Below are 22,539 nucleotides of genomic sequence, written 5' to 3' on the forward strand. Positions count from 1 at the left end.
AGAAATCTAATTTAAGGATGTTCGATACCAATATCTTTTCAGACAGTATGAGTACTCACACTTGAGTGCTCACCGATACCAAGTACCAATACCACTAGTACTTTGTATTGTGTATTTGTGTGTATATATGTGTATCTCAATACATAGAACATATAGTCAATGCCAGATCATTTTGAACGACCTTTGATTTCTTTAAAAAAAAAGGGCAGCACAGTCACGCTACAATAGAGAGTTTTAGTATTTATATAAAGGAACTAAAATAAAACACAAACAACTGAGTTTTAGCATTTGTTTAAAATATAATTTAAACAGGATGTGACATGCATGATGAGTCATCTTCTGGCAAGGAGTACTACTCGACATAAGTCTTATTTTTTTGCCTTTAACTACTATTTATATATATACGTTGAAATAAGGCTGGCATCGGCCTGGTACTCGCCAATTCACAATTTATTTAATTGCATAAAGTAAAACAAGACGAGACTATTGATCACCAAAGGGAGATTTAGCCTTTACCGCATACATCCTTTATATTCTTTTATATTACTTTTTATTCAGTACATGTGCATTGTCTTTTAGTTTATGTATTAGTATGTGCATTGCATACAGACTAGCAGAGTAAAAAAAAAAGTGAAGAAATATAATAGTATAATAATAATATATATTTTTCCTGTGTGCAGCTTTTGCAACACCTTTCCCAAAACAGTGCATGTCTTTGGTATAATGACAAAAAAAATCACTCCATACATATCACTCATATTCATAAATTCTACAAATGCAAGTTAAACCAAGCGACTGGTTAATCCACTGGCTGCACTAGCCTCTTAAGTTTATTCCACAAACCTCCCCATTTACCATCAGAACAGTCAATATGTCAACACCCAGTTCTCATCTACAATCACTTTACTCAATTTTAACTTAAAATCTAGGAACAAAACAACATACTGCTCACAAAAAAATAAAATCAGCAATCAAAGTCGAAGTTAGAATTTACATCTGGGTACCTGCATGCCTGAGAATAAGCAGCACGTGAATGCTGCACAGTAAGGTTCATCTGAGTTTACAGTATGTTCTTCTGAGCAGTGTGATGCAAGCTTCCAGAGAATGTTACTTTGTAGAATGACTGATTACATTATGTCCACTTAAGCAGCACCTAATTAGTACGTTCTACCAACTGTTTGACAAGCAATTCCCCACTGCATTTTAGATATTATAAACACTGAAAATATCAGAAGAAGAATTCCAGCTGTTCATCGGTAATCACACAACTGAAGCACTTTAAAGTGCTGCTCTCACATCTAGATGGTGGCAAACAAATGCCCTTTCTATGCTGCAGTGTTAATGAGTTTCTAGGATTGTGTGCATAGCCGATGTCTTTAGACTTCTTTATAATTTGTGGGTCGTGGTACCTTATCTGTGCTACAGATGGATCAAGGTTGGATCACAGCGGTGAGATTAACTTAAAGGGCAGAAAGAGTTCTGGACAAGCTGGAGTAGCCAAGAAATGAGGAAGAAGTGTTTTGCAGATGGGATCATTTAAGATTGACCCAAAGCAAATTTTTAGTAATAGCTGCTGTGTAGTTTAATGCATAAATATACAGTGACAATGAAAGTGAAGTGATGTAGGGTGTTGACTCACTGACTAAAGATAAAGCACATGGTGTCCAACAAGGGACAACAACCACAGGCTCCTGGGCTAAAGACTGCAGTTTATTCCCATCATTCTTCCTTCCACTTGCTAGTGTCTGAAAAGAACTGTTAAATAACAAAGACACATTTATTTAATGTATTCTTTGTTATATCCACGGCTGTGGTGTTATAGACCCTCACACAAATATCAACTTTATGTCTGATGTGGTGACCCGGACCACAGATTTTAGCGTTACACAGCAGGAATCAGCTTGAGTAGCTTGCTGTAAAAGCACAACTTGTTGATTTTGCAGAGGCTCCTACTTGACATTAAATTATACTACATGCTAAGGGATTCCCCTCAAGTCTATCTCCATTTTTTTTGTCCTCTCACCCTCTCAGTGATGGCGCCTGCCCGAGTGGCACTGCTCTGTCTGACAGGAGAGGACTGAAGTGTGAGTCTGCTTGAGTCACTCTTTTACTGTAAGAACCTGCTCCATATTTCTTCTGCATGAGCCTATTGTTCCAAAATGTTACCATTACCAAAATTTACCATTGTCATCCATTCATAACCATGCATGTTCAGGGCTTGAATTCAAAGCTTGGCAAAAGCAGCTAAGCAAGCAAGTTTAACACACTGTATATACATGTCTGTACAGTCACTTATATGAAGGGCAGAAAGACCCTGGTGGCCCTGCCATGTGCAGATTCTAAAAAATCTGTTATGTCTAAATCAAAATGTCTCCTGCATTGTGTGCACGGTGACTGAGCTACTGGGAGCCAAGGGTGGCGGCCAATTCTGTCCAAGACACCCGGGTGCAGTGATGCAGTTATTTTTATTCTGTTGCCAGCTTGTCTCATAAGCCAGCCGAACCTCACGCATGGAGAGTTGGCTGGCTTGAGGGGCCAGTTCAAGAGTTTGGAGCTGTCTGAGAGTGCAGCTGTGAGTCACAGCAGGAAGGGTAAGAGTCTGTTTGAGGATAAGAAGAGACACAAGCACTGCTGGTAGCATATGTAGCTTGGATACAGCGGCTCTACAGTTAGAATCACAGATGACATTTTCTAACTTTTAGAAGTTTGCAACTTGAGCCAACTTGAAATTACAGATACTACTGGTTACATATGTTGCTATTGTTGCAGTATTGCTGTGATAACAGCAATCAGATGAGATACATTAGAAGAAGATGTGGCAGAGTCATGGCTGTTTCCTATATCATCACACATTACTAAGAATTGTGAAAGCCATTAGTATGTTTAACTGTTTTGGCATTGTGTAGTGATTTGCTATCACAAAAACAAACAGCTAGCATAAATGTAGTAGATAAGGCAGTGAAATGTTGCTATCATCACTTCCTGCACAACTGGCTTTGTATGATTTGAAACAACACTACCCACTCTGAAGTTCACACCAGTGTTAATTATGGCAGATTTCTGATTTAGTTTTTATTTTAGTCTTGTGACTAAAATGTCATTTGATTTTAGTCACATTTTAGTCATCAACATTTTTGAACTTTTAGTCTAGTTTTAGTCGACTAAATATCAAAGAATTTTAGTCGACTAAATCTGCCGTGGATTTAGTCGACTAAAATTCTATGATATATATTTTTTTATGAAATAATTAAGGCTTGAAGTGCAATAAAAACAGGCACAGCTTTAACTTTTGTTATTTGAAACAAACACCTCTTTATTTAATTGCTATGACCTTTTCACAAAAGAACCAGTGAACAGTGAGCTGCTCTCCCTGAATACACTGTTCAGTCATGACCTTCCTCATGAATACTCCATAACTACAGCAAAACACTTCAGTGACAACTTAGAAACAGGTCACATGCTGTAAAACCATCAGCAGCGGTGTCTTCATTTATAGATTTTGTCGCGTGTATCTTTGAACGGAAGTTAAGATGACTCGTCTGCAAATGTCACTTCACGTTTATTGTGTTTTTACCGCTGATAGTCGCTCCGCGCGGTTTGCAAACCGTCTTGTTTGTCTTGACATCAAACGTGTCTGTGTGTCTGTTCTTCTCCTGTGTTGTGTTGCTATGCATGAGTACGCCTTCTTCCAGCATCGCGGGGTAACGTCCTTACGCAGAGAGATCACTTCTGATTGGCTCTCTGCCGCCGTCTCCTGATTCGTCCCTCCCTTCCACAGTCAAAATTTGCTCTGATTGGATCTCGTCTCCATCAATAATTTCGTCTCGTTTTTATTCGTTGACGAAAGTGTCAATCCATTTCGTCTTCGTTTTTGGCACCGTGCGTTAGTTTTTATTTAGTTATCGTCTCATTTTTATCAGCAAAAAAAGGTCGTTAACGAAAACTGACGAAAATGATTCATCAACAAAATTAACACTGGTTCACACACTGCACAAGTACAAAGTGTTAGCATTAATAACCAAAAGCAGATATGTTGATGTGATTAGTACTAGCCTGATGGTTTAAGTTAGATTTTGTTGTTTTCGTAACCAGCTGCGACCTCACAGAGGTCTGTTCTTTACTCCGATATATTTTGCTGTCCTTTAGGCACAACACCTGCAATTACCATTAACTGCCACATGTGCTGCCAATGTTATTGTGTTCCTCCCCTGAGCTATCTTTCATTGTGCTCCGAAAAAATGTCATTTCCCAAAATTTGAGTCACTAAATGCTCTCTACAGACTTAAGCATTCTCTGCACTTGTATGAGCTTAAAAATATGTGATTCCCTTCTTTTTGCACTGATGGTTCAAACACAGCAGCTCAAAAACTATTTTCTGGTGATTTTATTTACTCTAGTATTGGCAATCTCAGTTTCTGCATATTTGTACGTATTTAAAGAATATGCCAAGAGGTCTTAGTGTTATATAGTCTGAATGAGGACTTATTTTTTAGATACCACAGTGATAAGGACTGAATTACTGTTTTTGCACAGTACAGCAGTTTACTGCAGAAAATTGAGGCAAGCACAACAATTGCACTGACGTACAAATGTTAGCCTTTAGATAGTGTAAGTTATGTTTATTAAGCTTTCTTTGTGCTTGTTCAAGGCTGTAGTAATATCCTACACAATCTTTCTGAAAGTGTGAATCTGCAAATCCCATTTTAAGGCATACATTATTCGGACTGACTGTTGATCCTAAAACATTTATGTGACTATATCACATGATGCATGATGGGTACATTCATAGGTGCTTTAAATGAGACCAATCTCTATCATTTGGGCTTTTTTCAGCTCAGGTCACCCAGAGTGCATCTGTGAAAACGTCTTCCTTGAAGTGAGAAAGAAAAGGTTGCTTTTAAACATTTAAACCTTTTCCTACAGAAAATGACAAGCATGTCTGAGTTGCTTTATGATCTGTGTTTGTGCATAGCAGAACCCACAAACATGCAGTAAGGTTTAAAGGTCTTGCATACTGATAAGCAGGAAAATATAATACTGAGTAGTGCTGGCATTTCAAATGGTGGGATAGTGATATGTTTGATGTATAAATGAGGAAAATATTGGCACTTTTTAAACAAGCTATTGATGGAAATACGCATTAATATCAGCAGGGAGGTTTTCAATTTTTTTAATTTTCTGTTATATTAATAGAGTAATGATTTTTATATTACATCAATAAACGGATCTATTGACTCAAACTGTTTTTGTCTCTCTAGTCAAGCAGTAGCTTCACTGGAAGTTGAAGATACATGCTTCATGTATGTTGTCATTCTGTAAGTTTCTATTGTACTATCTAGCAGGCATAAACTGGGACTATAATAAAATATAAAATGGCTTATACTAAAATGCATAGATTTAATCAAACTCTCTGATTTTAAACTAAGCACTTTAGCACTCCCGTATTGGAGTGGAGGACGCCATCATCTACCTGCTGCACAGAGCACACACCTACTTGGAGGAGGCAGGTAACACTGTTAGAATCATGTTCTTTGAATTTTCCAGTGCGTTTAACACCGTGCAGCCTGCCCTTTTGAATAGGAAGCTCCTGGACATGCAGGTAGAGACCCCACTGGTCACCTGGATCACTAACTATCTTACAGGTCGACCACAATTTGTGAGGCTGAGGAACACCGTCTCGGACACGATAGTGAGCAGCACGGGGGCACCCCAGGGCACAGTACTGTCTCCATTCCTGTTCACACTCTATACATCGGACTTCAGACACTGCTCACAGTCCTGCCACCTGCAGAAGTTCTCGGATGACTCTGCCATTGTGGGCTGTACCAGCAGAGGTCGGGAGGCGGAGTATATGAGTGTGGTGGACAGCTTTGTGGAGTGGTGCGGACAGAACCACCTGCAGCTGAATGTCACAAAGACAAGAGAGCTGGTGGTGGACTTCAGGAAGCACCAGACACTCCCAAACCCGGTCAGCATCAAGGGTACCAACGTGGACATTGTGGACAGCTACAAATACCTGGGTGTCCACATTGACCACAAACTGGACTGGTCCACAAACGCAGAGGCAATATACAGGAAGGGACAGAGTCGCCTGTATCTACTGAGGAGACTCAGGTCCTTTAACGTCTGCCAGACCATGCTGCAGATGTTTTACCACTCGGTGGTCTCCAGCGTCATCTTCTACGCTGTAGTGTGCTGGGGCAGCAGGATGAAGACGGCCGACACCAACAGACTCAACAAGCTCATTAGGAAGGCTGGCTCGGTGCTGGGAGTGGAGCTGGAGTCTGTGGTGGAGGTGACGGAGAGGAGGATACTGAGAAAACTCCTCAGTATTCGTAACAACACATCTCACCCCCTGCACGACACACTGCTGTCCTACAGGAGCACATTCAGCGGTAGACTGAGACTACCGAGGAGCAGCACAGAACGCCACAGGAGGTCCTTCCTGCCAGTGGCCATCAGACTGTATAACTCCTCCCCTTTCTGTAGGGAGAAGCGCTAGATAATCATGTCAGGCATCACTGTCATTCCCTCCACTTGTCTATATTATGTTTACTTAGCACCTTACATCTCCATATTTGTATCCATGTATCATATATTGTGCTCATACTGCGTACTGTACTCTTTTTTTGGATTATAGTGACACTTATACTTATACTATGTACTTAACTGCATTTATTGTGACTTGATACCTCAGGCACAAGAATTTCCTTCGGGATTAATAAAGTTTTATCTTATCTTATCTTATCTTAGCACTGAAAAAATGGACTTGTCACAGATCTTCAGTGTTTGAGCACAGTGTAATTGGAACACAGGAAATTGGTGCTGCAGGGCAGAGAAAATGAGGAGAAGAGGCCATATGGCCAAAGTCTGCCAAAGCGGTAAAACTTCAACATCCGGAATAATAGAGATGTTCACAAGTCATTTTTTTCAAGTCTTTGAGGGAAAGTTTAAGTCAAGTCACAAGTCTTTGTGCAACCTAAGTGCGACTCGAGTATGACACTCAGACCCGAGTCCCCATGTCTGCTCTGCACTCATTGTCATTCTAGGTAGTTTTTGCATAAACTTGTTGGTTAAAGGCATGAAGGTGAGGTTAGACATGATGATGAAAACAATGGGCAGTTGGTAAACATGTGCTGCATATTTTCATATAGGCAGTTATCACTTAACAGTATCTGTCAGTCAATTTTGTTTTTTGTTGTTTTTTTTTTTAACATTTTTTATTTACAGCTCAAAACATCGTTAAATAAAACATATGCAGTTATAACATATAATTCTAATAAGTTTCTTACCTGCTTGACATCATATCCCAATAGAACAAAGTTTAGATCTGGAGAAACTGCAAACTTTGAGGCCTTAAATGTTGCCTATGAAAAGAACAGGAGATGATTTTTTTTCAACATTTCTTGTATATCTCCTATCATATCATATTCATCATCAGTTATTTTTTGATGCTACCCTAAAAGCATTTCACAACCTGAGATCAGTGCAGAAACTAAGAACACCTGCTTTGCCAGATTAGCACTAACAGATGTTAATAAAATTTGGCTTATTTAAGTCAATTACTTGGTTTACTTACAAATGTCGTGTTTTTCAGAAGGATCTCTGTCGTATTACTATTTGTGTTGACTTTGATAACATCTCCATCCCAGCTCCGAAACAGGATTTCTTCCTCTAGGACAGAAACATAACATGCTCAGCATACTATATTTGTATAAAACTTGGGCGCACAACAGCTGAATCATACATTTTGATTTTGTGTTTTTGGGATGCTGTAGAGACAAACTCTGAATGTGTGGGTTTAACAGAATGGTGTGCATGTAGTACTACATACTTTGTCTAAGTTTCTGTTAATATGAAATATTATTATATAAAAATTTGACAGAGAAGATATTCAGGATTTGCTGTCGGTTTCCTTGCAGGGTATTTGAACCTCTTGGTCTTTGGCTTACTCATTACTAGTGTGGTTCGCTCACAGATGTGCAACAGGACAACTTCTATTGCTCCAAAGCACAGTATATGATGATGTTATATCTGCTGGGTGCTGACATTGCTATTTGTACAAAACAGATGTCTTTGTAGCACTTGGCCAGGTGCTGAGATTTCTAGCGTCCAAACGACACAGTGCAGTTTTTAAAATATGCCGTTAGTCTTTCCAAGGTTTATCCATGGCAGGCCAGTGTCCTGAATTCAGAATACAATGAGAAGAAGGCATTAGAAGAAGGCATCTGTCATAGGAGAGGCAGTCAAGGTGGTGATATGAACAGGGGCGGGGGGCTAATGACAGTAAAATATTAGGTTTAAGAGCAGGACGATATATCAGTTGGTGTCAACATTGGCATAGCTGGGGTTTCCATTAATTCTTGCCCCAACCAAACAAAGTTGTTGGATGGTTGGACACTTTTAATCACAGCTGAGATACATGTGACCATTATCCTCTCAGCATTGTCTGATAGACCTGTTTGCAGGTTGCAATATATATATATATATATATATATATATATATATATATATATATATATATATATATATATATATATATATATATATATATATATATATATATTTTAACAAAAAAGGTGCTGTTTATTTTGCTGTGGTTTTTAAATGACAAGAGCCCTTTGGAGGATATTCTCTGTTGAACACAAGCTATCCACCTGCCTTTCGTACTTCTTTCCCTGTCATTATACTCTGAAGTGATTGGAGTGTTTACTAGTGTACAGCCCTCTTGGCTGAGATTGATGCCTCAGAGCTTATGAATCGACATTTACATGAAATGGAGACCCTGAAATGATTCAGACCTGTCAAAAGCATTAATGGAACTGAGGCCTCAGTGGACAGTATGGCTGGTTCGGGATTAGATGAGTGTTGTTATGGCAGCTCCTGTTTCTACTGTTGAAAGCTCAGCAGACTTTTCTTAGACAGGCCATACTAAATAAGTCTTTGTTGATTTCTCCTGTCTCTATAAGGGCACCATGTTCCTCTATCATCTAATCCTTTTCTTCCCTGTTGCATACTGCCATACAGGGTTTTCTATGTTTTCATTTTGTTTATTGTAGGATGGTTCCATTCAAGTTCTACCAAGAATCTTGAATTATCTCCGAACTGATTGTTGAGACTTTATTGGAGTTTATCTGTAAAAAGAGCTTAAGTAAAGCTTGACTGTAATGTGACTCTTTTTATAAACAATATATGTGCGTGCGTGCATGCGAATGAGCAGAGGAAGTGATTGATGTCACAGCTCTAGGGAAGAAGCCCAGGTGGGTGGGGTCTGAAGCAACATGCCTGGCCTTCCTCTGGATCCAATCAGCATATAAGTGTTCAGAGCGCAGGTCTGGTCAGAGGTAATATGGGTGCCCAGGAACTTGATGTTCTCGAGTCACTCCACAGCCTCTCCTTGTATGAGGAGAGGAGTGTGTTCTGTGTTCTGTCTTCCTGGACCTCCCAAAGTCCACAATAACCTCCTTGGTCTTGCTGATGTTCAGAACAAGGTTATTATCTGAACAGCGTCTTGTCAGGTGCTGGATCTCTTCTCTATAGTGAGTCTCATCATTGTCCGATATGAGACCCACCACGGTGGTGCCGGCCTTAAACTTGACCTCGTGTTTGTGGAGTGGATGGCAGAACTGTTCTAGGTAAACAAAGTGAAGAGGACTAGACTGAGCACACAACCCTATGGTGTACCCATGTTCAGGATCTAGATCCAGAAGCACAGCCAGTCCCAGTTTGTAAAGCTTAATTACCATTTGTCTGGAATAACAGTATTAAAAGCTTAACGGAAGTCAACAAGCAATGCACGAAGTCATCCTTCTTGAGACAATCCTCAGCAGAATCACGCATCTCTTTTGTTGGTGAGTGAGCTGGCATTTGTGAGAAGGTGACTGGGAAGAGCTGGTCTATATGGGTTAGCGTTTAGCCTAGTGCGCAGTCTGCAGCGTAAAGATACAGAATTAACAACAAAAACGCATAAAAGGTAACCAAAAGCTGAGAGCCCCAAGTTGCTGCGTGTGTATGTGCCACCATCTTAAATATTCATTTACCTGATCCAATGCGAACAGATTAGCATTGAAAGAAAAATCTCTAACCTTCTACTTAACAAAGAACACAACCAAGGTAACCTTTCAAGTGGAGTGTTTTCTCATGTTTTCATAGAATGTTTAGTTCCAAGAACTTCTTGGAACTGAAAATTCCAACACATTGAAGGACAATTCACATTATTTATAAAATTGCTAAGATTACTCAAGGACCTTTGATTGTGTTGCCTGTGAGATAGGCCGCATTTCAGTGAAATAGTTTTGTGCAAAGTACAAGCATGGGTTTTCAGGAACAGAAAGCCAAGAAGGAGCCAATCATAGCTATTCTGTCAGATAGAGCAAATCTCAGGCAGCTTACAAGCACCAATACAAACACCTAGATTTCTAGCAATGACTAGAACCTCACATAAAAAGAAACATTGTGATATGAAAATTGATATTTGCTATCTTTGTTCCTGTTTATAGCAGATTCTAGCTATCTATTTGTATCTAGTATCTTGTTCTTCAGTTATGAATTTTATGTAAAGCAGATTTGAATCAATTGCATTACTGAGATTCCAGTTGTAAGTAAGCTGTTTCTTTTTAATAGCAAGTGCAATATAGTTAGGTCAAGTCCATATACTTCAAACATTCACGCTTCTGACGTGAATGTATTGAACTTAAAAGTTGCAGTGTTTGAAAGGATTACTAATCTTTGACTATACTTACCACTTATCCACTTTGCATCAGGATCATGTATTTGGAAGCTTCTTTGAAAGAGGTCATCCAGCGTCAACTGTGAGCCAAAGGGCTTACCCCCGTCATCTACAGGATAAAATAAAAATGTTGTTCTTGGCTGCATTGACCTTGGACTTGATAAACCTGTAATCATTTTTTAAAAATCATTTATATATATAATTGATTTTTTTTTTAAAAACTGTTTTTTCACAGCATCTCCTCTAAATGCTCAGATCTTGCCACATAGTATAGGCATGCAGACTTTGTAATTGATGACTCTATGCTGCCCACAACAGTTGAATGATTATATGTGTTGAGTTGTTTTGAACCTGTAACCTCTTTAAATTGCCTTTTGCTAAAACACTGTTTTAAAAATAAATGGGCTCTTCCTCTCAAATTAAACAGCTTGGAGTATGCTTCTGAGAAAGATGCTGTGGTAGTTTATTCTGTGGAGCAGCACCAGGCAGTAGTCAGAGACGTGATGTTTATCCTAGAGAAACAGCATAAATGCATTCATGCATGCATTAAAATAAGCCTTATCTCAATTGAATAAAAAATGTGGTAAAAAATGGTTATGCATACAGCTAGAGATAAAATTATTAGTAGGTTCCCACAGTCAAACATGGTGGTGGCAGTATGATACTGTGGGGACACTTCAGTGCAATCTTGTCAGACTGAACATAGCGTAGCGGTAGCAAAACTGGGACGTCAGTTTTTCCCAACATGACAGCAACCTGAAACTTCCCTTATAGTGGAAAACTTTCTCCAGGAGAGCAAAATGAACATTATGGACTGGCCAGCACAAAGTTGACTGACTGAAATCTAATTAAATCTTTCTTGAGTACATTAAAGAGAACAAGAGAACAACTGTGGAGGAGTTTGAAAGAGTTTCATTTTGTCTTCAACTGTACATTAACAGCTTATTTAATGCACCACCCAGCAATCATGTTGAGTGATTCAAGTGCTGATGCATACTTGCAGCAGCTTTATGCTACATGCTAATGGATAAAATGTTCACAGTGTATCCCCCAGCCTTTCTGCTATTCGAATCATTTTAAGGGGGGACTGAGGGGGATGAGTGCACTTATTATACAGTATTTTGTACTTAGAGTAAATGACCAGAAGTTAAATTTAAAGCCCATTTAGAAGAATCTCGTAAAGCACAAGGCTTATACAGTTCCAGCAAAGGTAGGCTTATTGATTAAATGATAGTCCTTATTAAATATATGAACATAAGTCGTGGTGGTTTTGGCCACTGCAAGTGATATAATGGCTATTATCTAAGAAGAAGAGGCACTTTTATAAACACTTGGTGACACAGGTGATTTGATAGATCAGCCAGTCACATCACTTCTTACTGTTCTCACAGTAATCCACAGGATGATGATAGGTCCAAATTACTAGTGTTATTCCACTACAAGCACATAGCTGGGCGTGTTTGTCTGATCTTGCAATCTAGAGTCCAGCTATACCTATCTAGTTTTATATAGATGGTTTGAAAAAGGGATTAAAGGAAGTCATCTGACCTCTCTGTCAAAGATGTGTGCACTTAAAGAAGTGTCCACTCTCTTAAAGATCTAAAGGATTGCTGGCCAGAGTGGATGGCTCTTCTGTGCTGTGCCATCCGTTTGTGAAGTGGTTGTTGAAGTGGTTGGTTTCACCAATGTGTTGATCAGAGCATTTCTCTCTGCACCTCTCTCTATTACTCTCTACTACTTCCTGTCAATTGTGGTGACAGAATGGCTGCTGGATGTTAAGTCATATTGTTTGTGACTGAATTGGTGCTGCAATTTTTGTTGATTGCTTGTTCTTTCCTTATAAATTTCATTAGACTCTTATAGTGGGTGATATGCACTTCAAATATTCTTATTGTTGTATATGTACAAAGAGCTGCAGACAGACTTACCTTTTGACAGCAGAACAATGGACAACCCAATAAGAGAGAGCACCATTAGAATAACCAGCAGAGAGATGCCAATGCCCTTCCAGTTCCTGTCTGGTCCAATATATCCTATGTCCTGCAAAAGACCAGGCGCACAAATTACTGATACAATACAAATGATACACACAGGAAAAAATAAAAATACACTAAGCCAAATAAATTGATACTAATGCTTAATCAGTGGCTGCATAAATGTGAGGACAGGAGGAGGCCAGAACTTCCGCCTTTGGGTGTTACTAATGATAGAACACACTGTGCTCTGGAAGAATAATAAGTTGCTTAAACAAAACATTGTTTGTCCCTGGCATGCCTAAACTCAGAGTACTATTAACAAAGATGGAAAACAAAAGGTGACAACTGTCTTTAATTAGACTCCTATATAAAAGAACGAGGTTGCAGAGTGTTACTCTTAAGAAAATAAAACTATGTATGGGGTTCCTTGAGCTGTGGTTACCTTGATGTGCAACAAAACAAGGCTGCAAACATGCCACATGTTCTTTTCTTTTAGCCACCTTTTTTAAAACAAATAATATGGTCAATTTTATCTAATGCAAACATCTCTGCCTTTATAAATATACCGTCATTTCATTTGCTGCACATCAAGCACACCCACATGCTAATGGCTTGTCGGCTGCCTTTCCTTCTCTGTACTTCACTTCCTACCAAACTATCGAATTTGGGATAGGTTGGCAAAATTGTGTTTTGGGTAATAAGCACAAATCAGATTAAATGTTTTTGACATGCTGGTTGAGAGACTCCTTGGATTCAGATAAAACTTTGTATCACCAGCAGAGACCCCTCACTCTTCACACATGCAGGAACACAGGGCTTCTGTAATACACAGTTAGTTAGGTGGTGGGTTACTTTTGTGGTGGTGGTAGTCTTTTGCTTGTTTGCACGTTGTGTTCAGTAAAAACTCTAGACACATAGACACATATCTGTTCTTACTGTGCTGAATGTTTTGAAAGCTACAGTGTCAACAGGACAGAACAATTCTTTGAAGACTAGACCCATTTTGGACTTGTCTCAAGCTTTTTATCCTTCTGACATCTATTACGCAGCGTTATTTCATTTGCAGTGACAGAGCAGTGTTATAAATAAATCTGTCTCGCCTACAGAGCCCCGAGCTACTGAAAGCCTGTCTATGTATTTATGGATCTATTTGCTTTCCGAGCTTTGTAATTGTTAGCATGATTCCAAGATAAATATCCCACAGTCATCCCCCTCGAGTTCTACTCCACAGCTTTAGTCTCACATCTACTGCTTATTAAAATTCTGCATCAGCCTCTAGGGAAAGTGATTTTTCCACAGTGAAGACTTCTCCCGTTCAAATTTAGCATCATTTTGTTTGTGCTGTGTGTGTTTCCTTGTTTTTTTTCTTCTTTGGCCTCATTAACTAAAGCAGTCCCCATTACACGTTAGGAAACATTCATTATTCAGAAATCCAGTGCATTACTAAGGTTGTTAAGTTCATCACACTGTACATTTTCAAATGCTCCTATTCACTGAATCTTGTCACGTCCTGCTGTGGAAGTATTTTTTACAATGTGATGCTTCCATCGCCAAACAATAGTTACATTGCTATTGAATAAACAATATTGAATGAATACTATGTTCAGATTCTTGAAACGATGCAAATGATTTGATACAATATTTTGGCTGATATTGGCATATTTTTCTACCACAATGTCTGTATCTGTAAGATGCATGCATTTGATATTAGCACACAGAATTGTGTCCACAGTCTAAAAACCCTCTTTGCTCCTCCAACTCTTTTTTTTCTCCCACATTTTTTTCTGGTTGATTCTGCCAACATACAAGTAGGCAGACACTTGACTGACCAATAAAAGACTTCAGCGAAAGACTGGCCCTTCCCACTGTCTTAAAAGTCCATTTGACACCGAGAGCTGTGGAGAGCTGAGTTGAGTCTCAACCTTGTGTTTGCAGAGCGTATTTCTGTGCACGGAGGAAGAATGCTGGATTTGTTGAGATTTATCCGATAACACAAATTTACACTTGTGTCCATTCTTGTCAAAGTGAGACATCACACTGATGGACACAATGTTTTATGCACAAAATAAAAACGTGTCTAAATAGTGCACTGTATAGGATTTATTAAGAGTACATCATCTACTGTACCTTTATCATGCTTCATGCTATAACAGGTTTATTCGAAGAAGATGCGTTGGTTATAAGCTAAGCCTGCAATGATTGTACCATTTTGGTGTATGTTACAGAATAGATGAGCATTAATGCTACTATCAATAGTCCAAGGTAAAAAAAAAGAGAGGGGATTGTTAGGTCACATGTCTTCTCTGGAATCACTTTGACAGCGCAAACATAATCTTCTTATCTTGTCCAAACCTGCTAAGCCAGTTGCCCACTGTCTTTGAAGCTAAAAAAGGTGAATGAGGAAAAAAAAGTCTCCCTTTTGAGACACTGGAAGAAGACTGTGCTCGTCTTTAAGATGCCAAGACTCTGTTTGTCAGCACCATGCTACAGGGCTCCCTGGTTGCAAAGCAATCCAAACAGATATTAAATACTGCATCTCACCTGCTAACCCGTCAAGAAAGGCACCGCTTTTCCTGTCTGTCTGCAGCGTCATGACGTTATAGAGAAGGTGATCTGGGTCAAAATCTTTTATCTAAATTAACGCCTCGGGCTGACACCAGTGTATGTCCACTGTCACACTTTAAACAGTGAATGAAACAGAAACATAAACCACACTGCATGTCCATAATGATGAAAAGTGGGGCTGCAAAGGAGCTTTTTTTAAAACTATTTTTTAGCCATTCAAAAAATACCATTACCATATGTATTGATCTTGTGCATGCAAAGGCTAATCATGGTGTTCCAGGTTCTGTGCTTGGGCTGATCCTGTTCACCCTGCATGACATGCTTTCTCACAAATCCAAAATGCAACAGAGTACTGACACGTACCTGCATCGGGATCATATTTCTCTTGTTCAAACTTCTCTTTTTTGGTTTTCAGTAAAATCTAGACTTCAAAAAGCTTCTGCTTGCATACAAGGCTCTCAATAAGCTGTACCTGCAGGATCTAATAATACCATGTATTCTAAATAAAACACTGATCACAGTGCAGGTTTGCTTGTAGTTCCCAGAATTCATGAAAGTAATGTGTGAGGGTGAGTAATAACTTTTCTAAGCCAATTATGGTCAATAGGCATAGCTATTTTGTGTTTTTACAGTTTTTACAATTGTGTATTTTACAGCCTTCAAACATCTATAATAATTGTAAAAAGTAAAGCTGACTACTACTACTACTACAGATTTCGCCTATTGAGTGTTATTTTTAGAATGTAACTCTCGCGATTAACAAGGAACTGCTGTCAACCTGATGTGTAAGGGGCCATAGTTACTAACATTCTAAGAACAATTATTATAATAAATTATAATAATTAAGAACAATGAAACTTTCTAGCAAGGAGTTTGAGCTCAGGAATTCTGAGCATTAGAGGAAGGAACAGACTGAAACTTTTACCTTACAAATCCCAGTCTGAGAACCTAATCTAATCTAAGCTAAATGCAAAAATGAATCACTTTTAATGAATGAAGTTTAATATTCTGCCGCGTGTTGAGTCAGATAATATATTTGATTCTAATTTTTTTTAGTGTTATTACCTAACAGTTATTATGTGTTTGGAGAATATTTCTCCTAGTACCTCAAATTTCCACCATTTTGCCCTGTTCAGGAAACTGCAGTGTGCTTTGATGTGAGAGAATGAGAACAATAGCTGCTTTTCTTAGTAATAAGTTATTACGTTGCATTTGTCAAGTTCAGGAAGGACAATATGAGTTAGTCTTTGTTGCACTAGGTATGACAGGTGTGTCAAAGACCCTGTGTTAGGATGAATGGACAGTCTTTGGCTGTTCATAGTGCAACATCAGATGAGTACCGGAGCAAACTGCCAGCCAATCAAGACTCTTCTTTTTATTGTGAAACAAGAATTAAGGGCAGTAAGCTTGTGCTGTAGCTTGTTAAGTGCTGCTACCTGTGGCTTACAAGAGTGCAAAAACATCCAGTTGAGTTCTCACAATACATTTTTTAACATCTACAACACATTCACATTCATTCAGCTGGATGGATGTTTACAGAAAAACATCCATCCAGCTGAATGAGTGTCCAGCCATTAATATGCTCCCTCATTCACACCGTGCACCAGCTTTTTATCTTGCCATGCTAAAATTCACACCACTTGACTTGGTGCTCAGAGTATTTATCACTGTCATCCTCCACGACACCTCCTCTACTCAGGAGAAGAAAATATCTCCTCTACATGTTACTGTTGTGTAATTATTTTTGTATGAGCAGGATTTTTAATATATGTGCAAAGTTCTAAATCTAAGCAGTTTTACAATTATGAAGTACAACAATATTACAGTCACCTCGAAAACGAAAAATAAGTCTGCTTGTGACTTGTGTGCCTCTAAATATTTTGGTTTGTGGGTCGGTCTCAGTCATCAGACAGTTACATACTTTTTACTTTTGCTTATGGTACGACCAAGCCAACTGTCTAAGATAATGAACTGTGCAGTTTGTGTTCTTTAGATGCCACAATCATCAGCTCAGGGTTTATTTTTATAAATAAAATTAAGTTCCTGTTTTAAATAAACCCATTATTATTGTTAATATCGAATTGAATCTCCAGAAAGAAACTGGCAGACTTTGCACTATTTCATGGTCCTATCTCAAATGTGCACAAAAAGATTCAGCACATATCAGTACAATCTTCAACAATTTTGTGTCAAAAATTCTGTGATGTTCTGGCTGCAGTCTAGATAAGAGGTGAAAATCTGGTTTGTAGAGGCTCTTTTCTATTATTGGTCATACCTGTTGGCAAATGTACAATTATGTAAATTATGACGAAGAAATCAAAGAAATCCAACATTTATTTTTATTTTTTACGAGTTATGTCTTCAGACTTGTCTTGCTTTACACAAAGATTTGCGTTTTAGTGGTCCCTACTTTTAGCCATGATTCTATCACTTTCATAGAGCTGCAGGACTACAGTGCCACAAAAGCAGAGAATGTAACAAGTGACAATTCTTCTCCGAGTCATAGTAAGCATCTTTTTCATTTTAATTTCTAGGTCTTCTCCACACTTTAGTGAACCTTATATGAAACCTCTCTGCCAGGCTTTTAACACATTTGGTGTGCACATTACTGCCCTGATGTGTACGCTCAGACTCTTCAGTCTAGGGACTGCTCACTCCCATGGATCCTCTAAAGATCTACTAACAGTGCCCTATAAGTCTTCCTGCAACTCTCCTTGTCAGTAGGTGTAACTAAACCTTTGCCACAGCTGCATTTCTTTTAAATATCTTAAAACTCATTTTGACAGTATTTCATGGAACTGTGTGTTGCTACAGCTCCAGCTGCCTCCAGTTAATATGAGAGCACCAGCTTTGTCTTGAAGTCTGTTCCCCAATGCAAAGTCTTTAGTCCCTCTTTGAATAGAGTTATATAATGATTAGGCACGGCAGAAATAACAGGTTGGAGTCAGCGTGTGGGGTTTGTAATTGCTCTGTACATGTAGAGCTAGATTTGCAGCAGGAAGATAAAATCATCAGAAGAAATGGTGTTAATAAACATGTTTGGGATTGATATAAAATATTTAACATGTTGACATGTATGCATTTTATTTACTTGCTAGTAGTTGACATTTAAATGTTAATTTACTGTTTATTTATCTAGCTATCTGAAAAATAGATAAAAGATACTTTTTTTTACAACTGATTCAAACATTTTGTGGATTGTTATTTTGACATAACTTTAATTCAACTTAAAATCTACTGGCACCAACATGTGGTCTTACTTTTTTTTATAGAAAACTCATTAATTTGCTTCTTGCATGCTCATCTGTTGACAAGCTAAAGAAATGGAGTGCATGCCATGCTTCATTCCAATATTTCATTGAGCAGTTTGGGAGCAACATTTACATGATGAATTGGAGTGAAATATTCTAATAAATATCCCAAAGGCTGAATTTGAGAGATAATATATCACGTAGCTTTGAGTGTGGAGCCGGGACCACTTGACATTTCTGTCATATAAAAGCAGGGAGGAATGCTGTGCTTCAGTGGTTATTCAGGACACTGAATATTAAGAGAATATGAAGGGGAAGCAGCAGTAGATGTCCTTTGGTTGTATAAAAAAGGGAAGCAAGGTTCATCTTTGAACATTGTAATCTTTGGTGAGATAAAGCAGTCTGGTACAGATGGAGCAACAATGGATTCATTACTCATCCCAGACAGAAATTGGGTCATCTCATGCATACAGGTGAAGGGACAGCAGTGTGACATTGGTTATCCTCGTTACATATTCCTGCATCTTTGCTGAGGAAGCACAAACACTCCCAGAATGCACCAGTGCACAGAACACACTATGAAATTATGTCTTTTTTCTCTGTTTGTGCACTCATTAAGCCATAGGACTTGTACAGAAGCAACTATAATGCAACTATAAATTCTTTTAACCTCCTTAGCGCCTGAACAGAACCATGGACACACCATTTCATAAATGTTTGAAGATATGTTGCTGCCCCTCGTTTTTTTTGTGCAGATGACAATTTAAACAAGAAATGTATCTTTTCATGTGCAGGCTCCTGCACCCGTATCACTGTTAACTCAGACTGGGCAAGTACATATCCCTGCTAACCTCTTACTGTCGTTGGGCATTAGCAACATAAGAGTGGTGATAAAAAGCATCTCCCGTTGGGCATGATGTAAAGACAGTACAGATGCTAAGATTTAATGAGTAGTGGTTCTGTTGTAATTAAAATCATTTTTTGAACAAAGTATGCATAATATATACTCCTTTAGAGATCTGTGTTTAGCATGCTGAGTGCCTGTATATTGCTGCTATAACTGTGAAATTGTCTGGCTTGGGATGAATAAAATACCTTTATAGAATACAATAGAATAAAATAACTTTATTCTATTCTGTTAACTCATTTTCCATTGTGAAGAAACTTTTGGTGATTTTTCTGGCCTTGCAAATGTTGTCAACCTCAACAGGAGACAGGAGCTTTTCTTTTTTTGTCAACTTGGCTCACAGCAAGACTGGTGTTAAGAGGATGTGCTTGGTTGGGGTGGAGACAGATGATGTGGCAGTGACCAGGGGGGTGAATTTAATGCCAGCATCAACCATAGCTTCCATTTTTATCAGTGAGTCCCAAGCAGAGTGAGGCTGAGGAGAGTGAAAGGAGGAAGGATTAGGAAACTGATCCGTGAGCTGGTTGTCATGTTGCCACCAAGGCTCTGATGTTTTGTCTTCATGATGCTGAGGCTGCTGGGTGTCATGTGGCATCATCACAGGCCTGGCTGATGGCTGATGCAGTCTGAACCAAAAATTGCCCGTCAGTGCTTTAACTCTAGATCTGCTTTGGGTGGGGAGGCCATCTGCCCTGAAAGATGCCTGCATTCCCAGAACAGATTGAAGTTATCAGTGTACTTGATCCCTGATCAGAAGGCAGGTTTTGCTGAGACCTCAGTCAGCTAAACCTGTTGATCTCTCTGTTTACTGTTGACTGTGGTCCATTAATAAAAAAAAAGCTGGGTTTCCAGGTTGCCCAGACAATTAATTCTTTGACATCCACATTTACCTCATCTCTCTGCGAACATCCTCGCATGTAATATGATTTATTATATAGAAGAATGTTTTCATCGTCTTACTGCTTATTTTTCTGCTGCATTTTCTGCATCACAGCACAGGTTAAATCACCTCTTTAGAGGACTTCTCCTTTTTTCTTTTTTGGAAGGATGCTATATTTTTCAGATAATATTTCTATTCCCAAGCTTGTTTCCAATTCTGTCAGCCATGGCCAGAGATATATTAGTATTTATGATTATCCATCTGTCTGTCTGTCTGTCCCCTTCCTACGAAGGTAACATTTCAGGAATGGCAGTTTTCTTGGACTGATTTGATATTAGTGGTATCTTACTCCCTCTAGGAGATCAATACATACACAGATGATGGGTGTCATCAGGATCATCATTAGCTTTGCACTGATCTGCAATTTCTTACTTTAAGTCTGGTTGCTTTTACTTGAACATTTGCTTCTTTTGATACAGAACCTTCTTGTTAACTTGTTACCACAAGCTGTGTTACTCCTTGCTTAGATCCATTCTCCCACCTGTTTGTCCCACTAGTTTCTCAGTCATATATCAAAACCAGTGCCAACTGCCTTTATGAGGATCTTGTCTAGTTAGTCCACCTCTCATGTTGTGATCTATAGACATGCCATTACACCTACATTTTTACGATTACCTCCTTTATACATTAAGCACAACTTTTTTAGGTCAGGTGTTCAACATTAAACAACTGACAAAGGATGACAGTAGCAGCAACCAGCAGTGCAACATAGAAGGGCCATAGCACCAATCCAACCCCAATCTCTTCAGGAATTGCATGATTTAGTCTTCTATAGATTCTTCTGTTGTGATTGACAATTTTATTTTAAAATCTTCCTCGTTGTGGTTGTTTACTGGGCATAAAAGCCCTGAAGCTTCCACCTAGTCAATCCTAGTCAGCTATCCAACTTAATGGATTTGTCAGTTAATGACAGTTCAGCAAATATTTTCTCCTCTTTTTTAAAATTATCCACAGCTCCTGCCAGAGTATAGATGATTCATAGTTTGCTGTTCAAAATGATAAATAAAACAAATATCTAATGGCACAAAACAAAATTTACATAAACCCAGTGCAGTGTGATACAGTAATTTTGAGCATTTTAACACGGAGTGGAGGAGATATAGGAGGCTGGTGGATGTGTTACATTAGCACTGGATGGTTAAAGTTCTGCTTGCTGTGTTTCTGAATACATTATGGGGCAGACACACTGTGGCTGTTTTGTAAAGTGGTAGGAAGTATATAGTATGTGATGATGGACAGACATGGGAAGTGTCTATACTTTAGTTAGTTTAAATGGCCAAGCTCCAGATCCAGATGCAAGTAGTATACGCTTCACCTCAGGTATTCTGTCATCGTAACATATGTTGCATCCTTAACACGCACTCATTACTTAATTGGCTTGTAATAGATAGTTTTAATGATATTACCTAAAAGTGACTTTTTCACATTCTATACCATAATCCTCAAATACTAATTAGAGCCTTTACTGAAAAATTCAGAGTCTTGCCAAGCAGTAGTCATCACTGCAAATGTCACATTTTTGACAATATCTCCTCAACTTTCATCATTCGTACCTCTCTCCAATGGCTTTGCTCATTAGTCAATACTGCCTACTCCAGACTCCACCGTGAACAATTTAGAATATTAAGGAAAGAAAACTCTCTGCCAGATTTAATGAATTAATCTGACGGGTTATAACAAAGTGAGTTTTCATGCACAGACAGGTTTTCCAGACTCATTTGCAGAGGTGAACAGAGCCAAATTGAGGTCAGGAAAAGGTACTGATGTTATCAGCCAATTCATCTCTTTTCAATGAGCTTTTTAATTAAAAGAAAGGAAAGTCAGTTAAAGGTAGACTTCCTATCCTGAAGACTTGCTGGAGCAGTAACGAACTGCCATTTCCAGGAGAGATAATCTGCTGATTTATCTACAGTTTTATTTGGTCAATTTGCCTTATGAAAATAAGCTGAGTCCTCTTATCAGTATGGAGGATTTTGAAAGGTTTGAATTAATGCCTGTTTAATGCATGTAACACCAAGTTTTCTTAAGTATGTATGCCAAGGATTTTCAAAAACACGGGTAGGCTAGTGTTAAAAAAATCAGTTCTCATAAAGTAGTTTGAAGGGCCAGGATTTTATACACATGCAGAAATGGGCCCTAGAGAGCATCAGTGAAATGTGTTCTTGTTTTCT

The 22,539-nt window shown here is 38.6% G+C and overlaps 1 protein-coding gene across 1 annotated transcript in view; it reads right to left on the reverse strand.

Moving 5' to 3' along the window:
• The window catches only part of LOC114425961 (inactive dipeptidyl peptidase 10-like), a 34,047-nt gene extending 21,308 nt beyond the window's left edge, over positions 1-12,739 (reverse strand). Inside the window, exons 1-3 of the mRNA XM_028392955.1 lie at positions 12,658-12,739; positions 7,580-7,674; positions 7,293-7,367 (exon numbers count right to left, since the gene is read on the reverse strand). Coding sequence (XP_028248756.1) covers positions 7,293-7,367; positions 7,580-7,674; positions 12,658-12,703 — 216 coding nt within the window. The 5' untranslated portion in view covers positions 12,704-12,739. The remainder of the gene's footprint in view (positions 1-7,292; positions 7,368-7,579; positions 7,675-12,657) is intronic.
• Positions 12,740-22,539: the final 9,800 nt, after the last annotated feature.

Source organism: Parambassis ranga, chromosome 21, assembly GCF_900634625.1.
Source record: "Parambassis ranga chromosome 21, fParRan2.1, whole genome shotgun sequence".
Lineage (NCBI taxonomy): Eukaryota > Metazoa > Chordata > Actinopteri > Ambassidae > Parambassis > Parambassis ranga.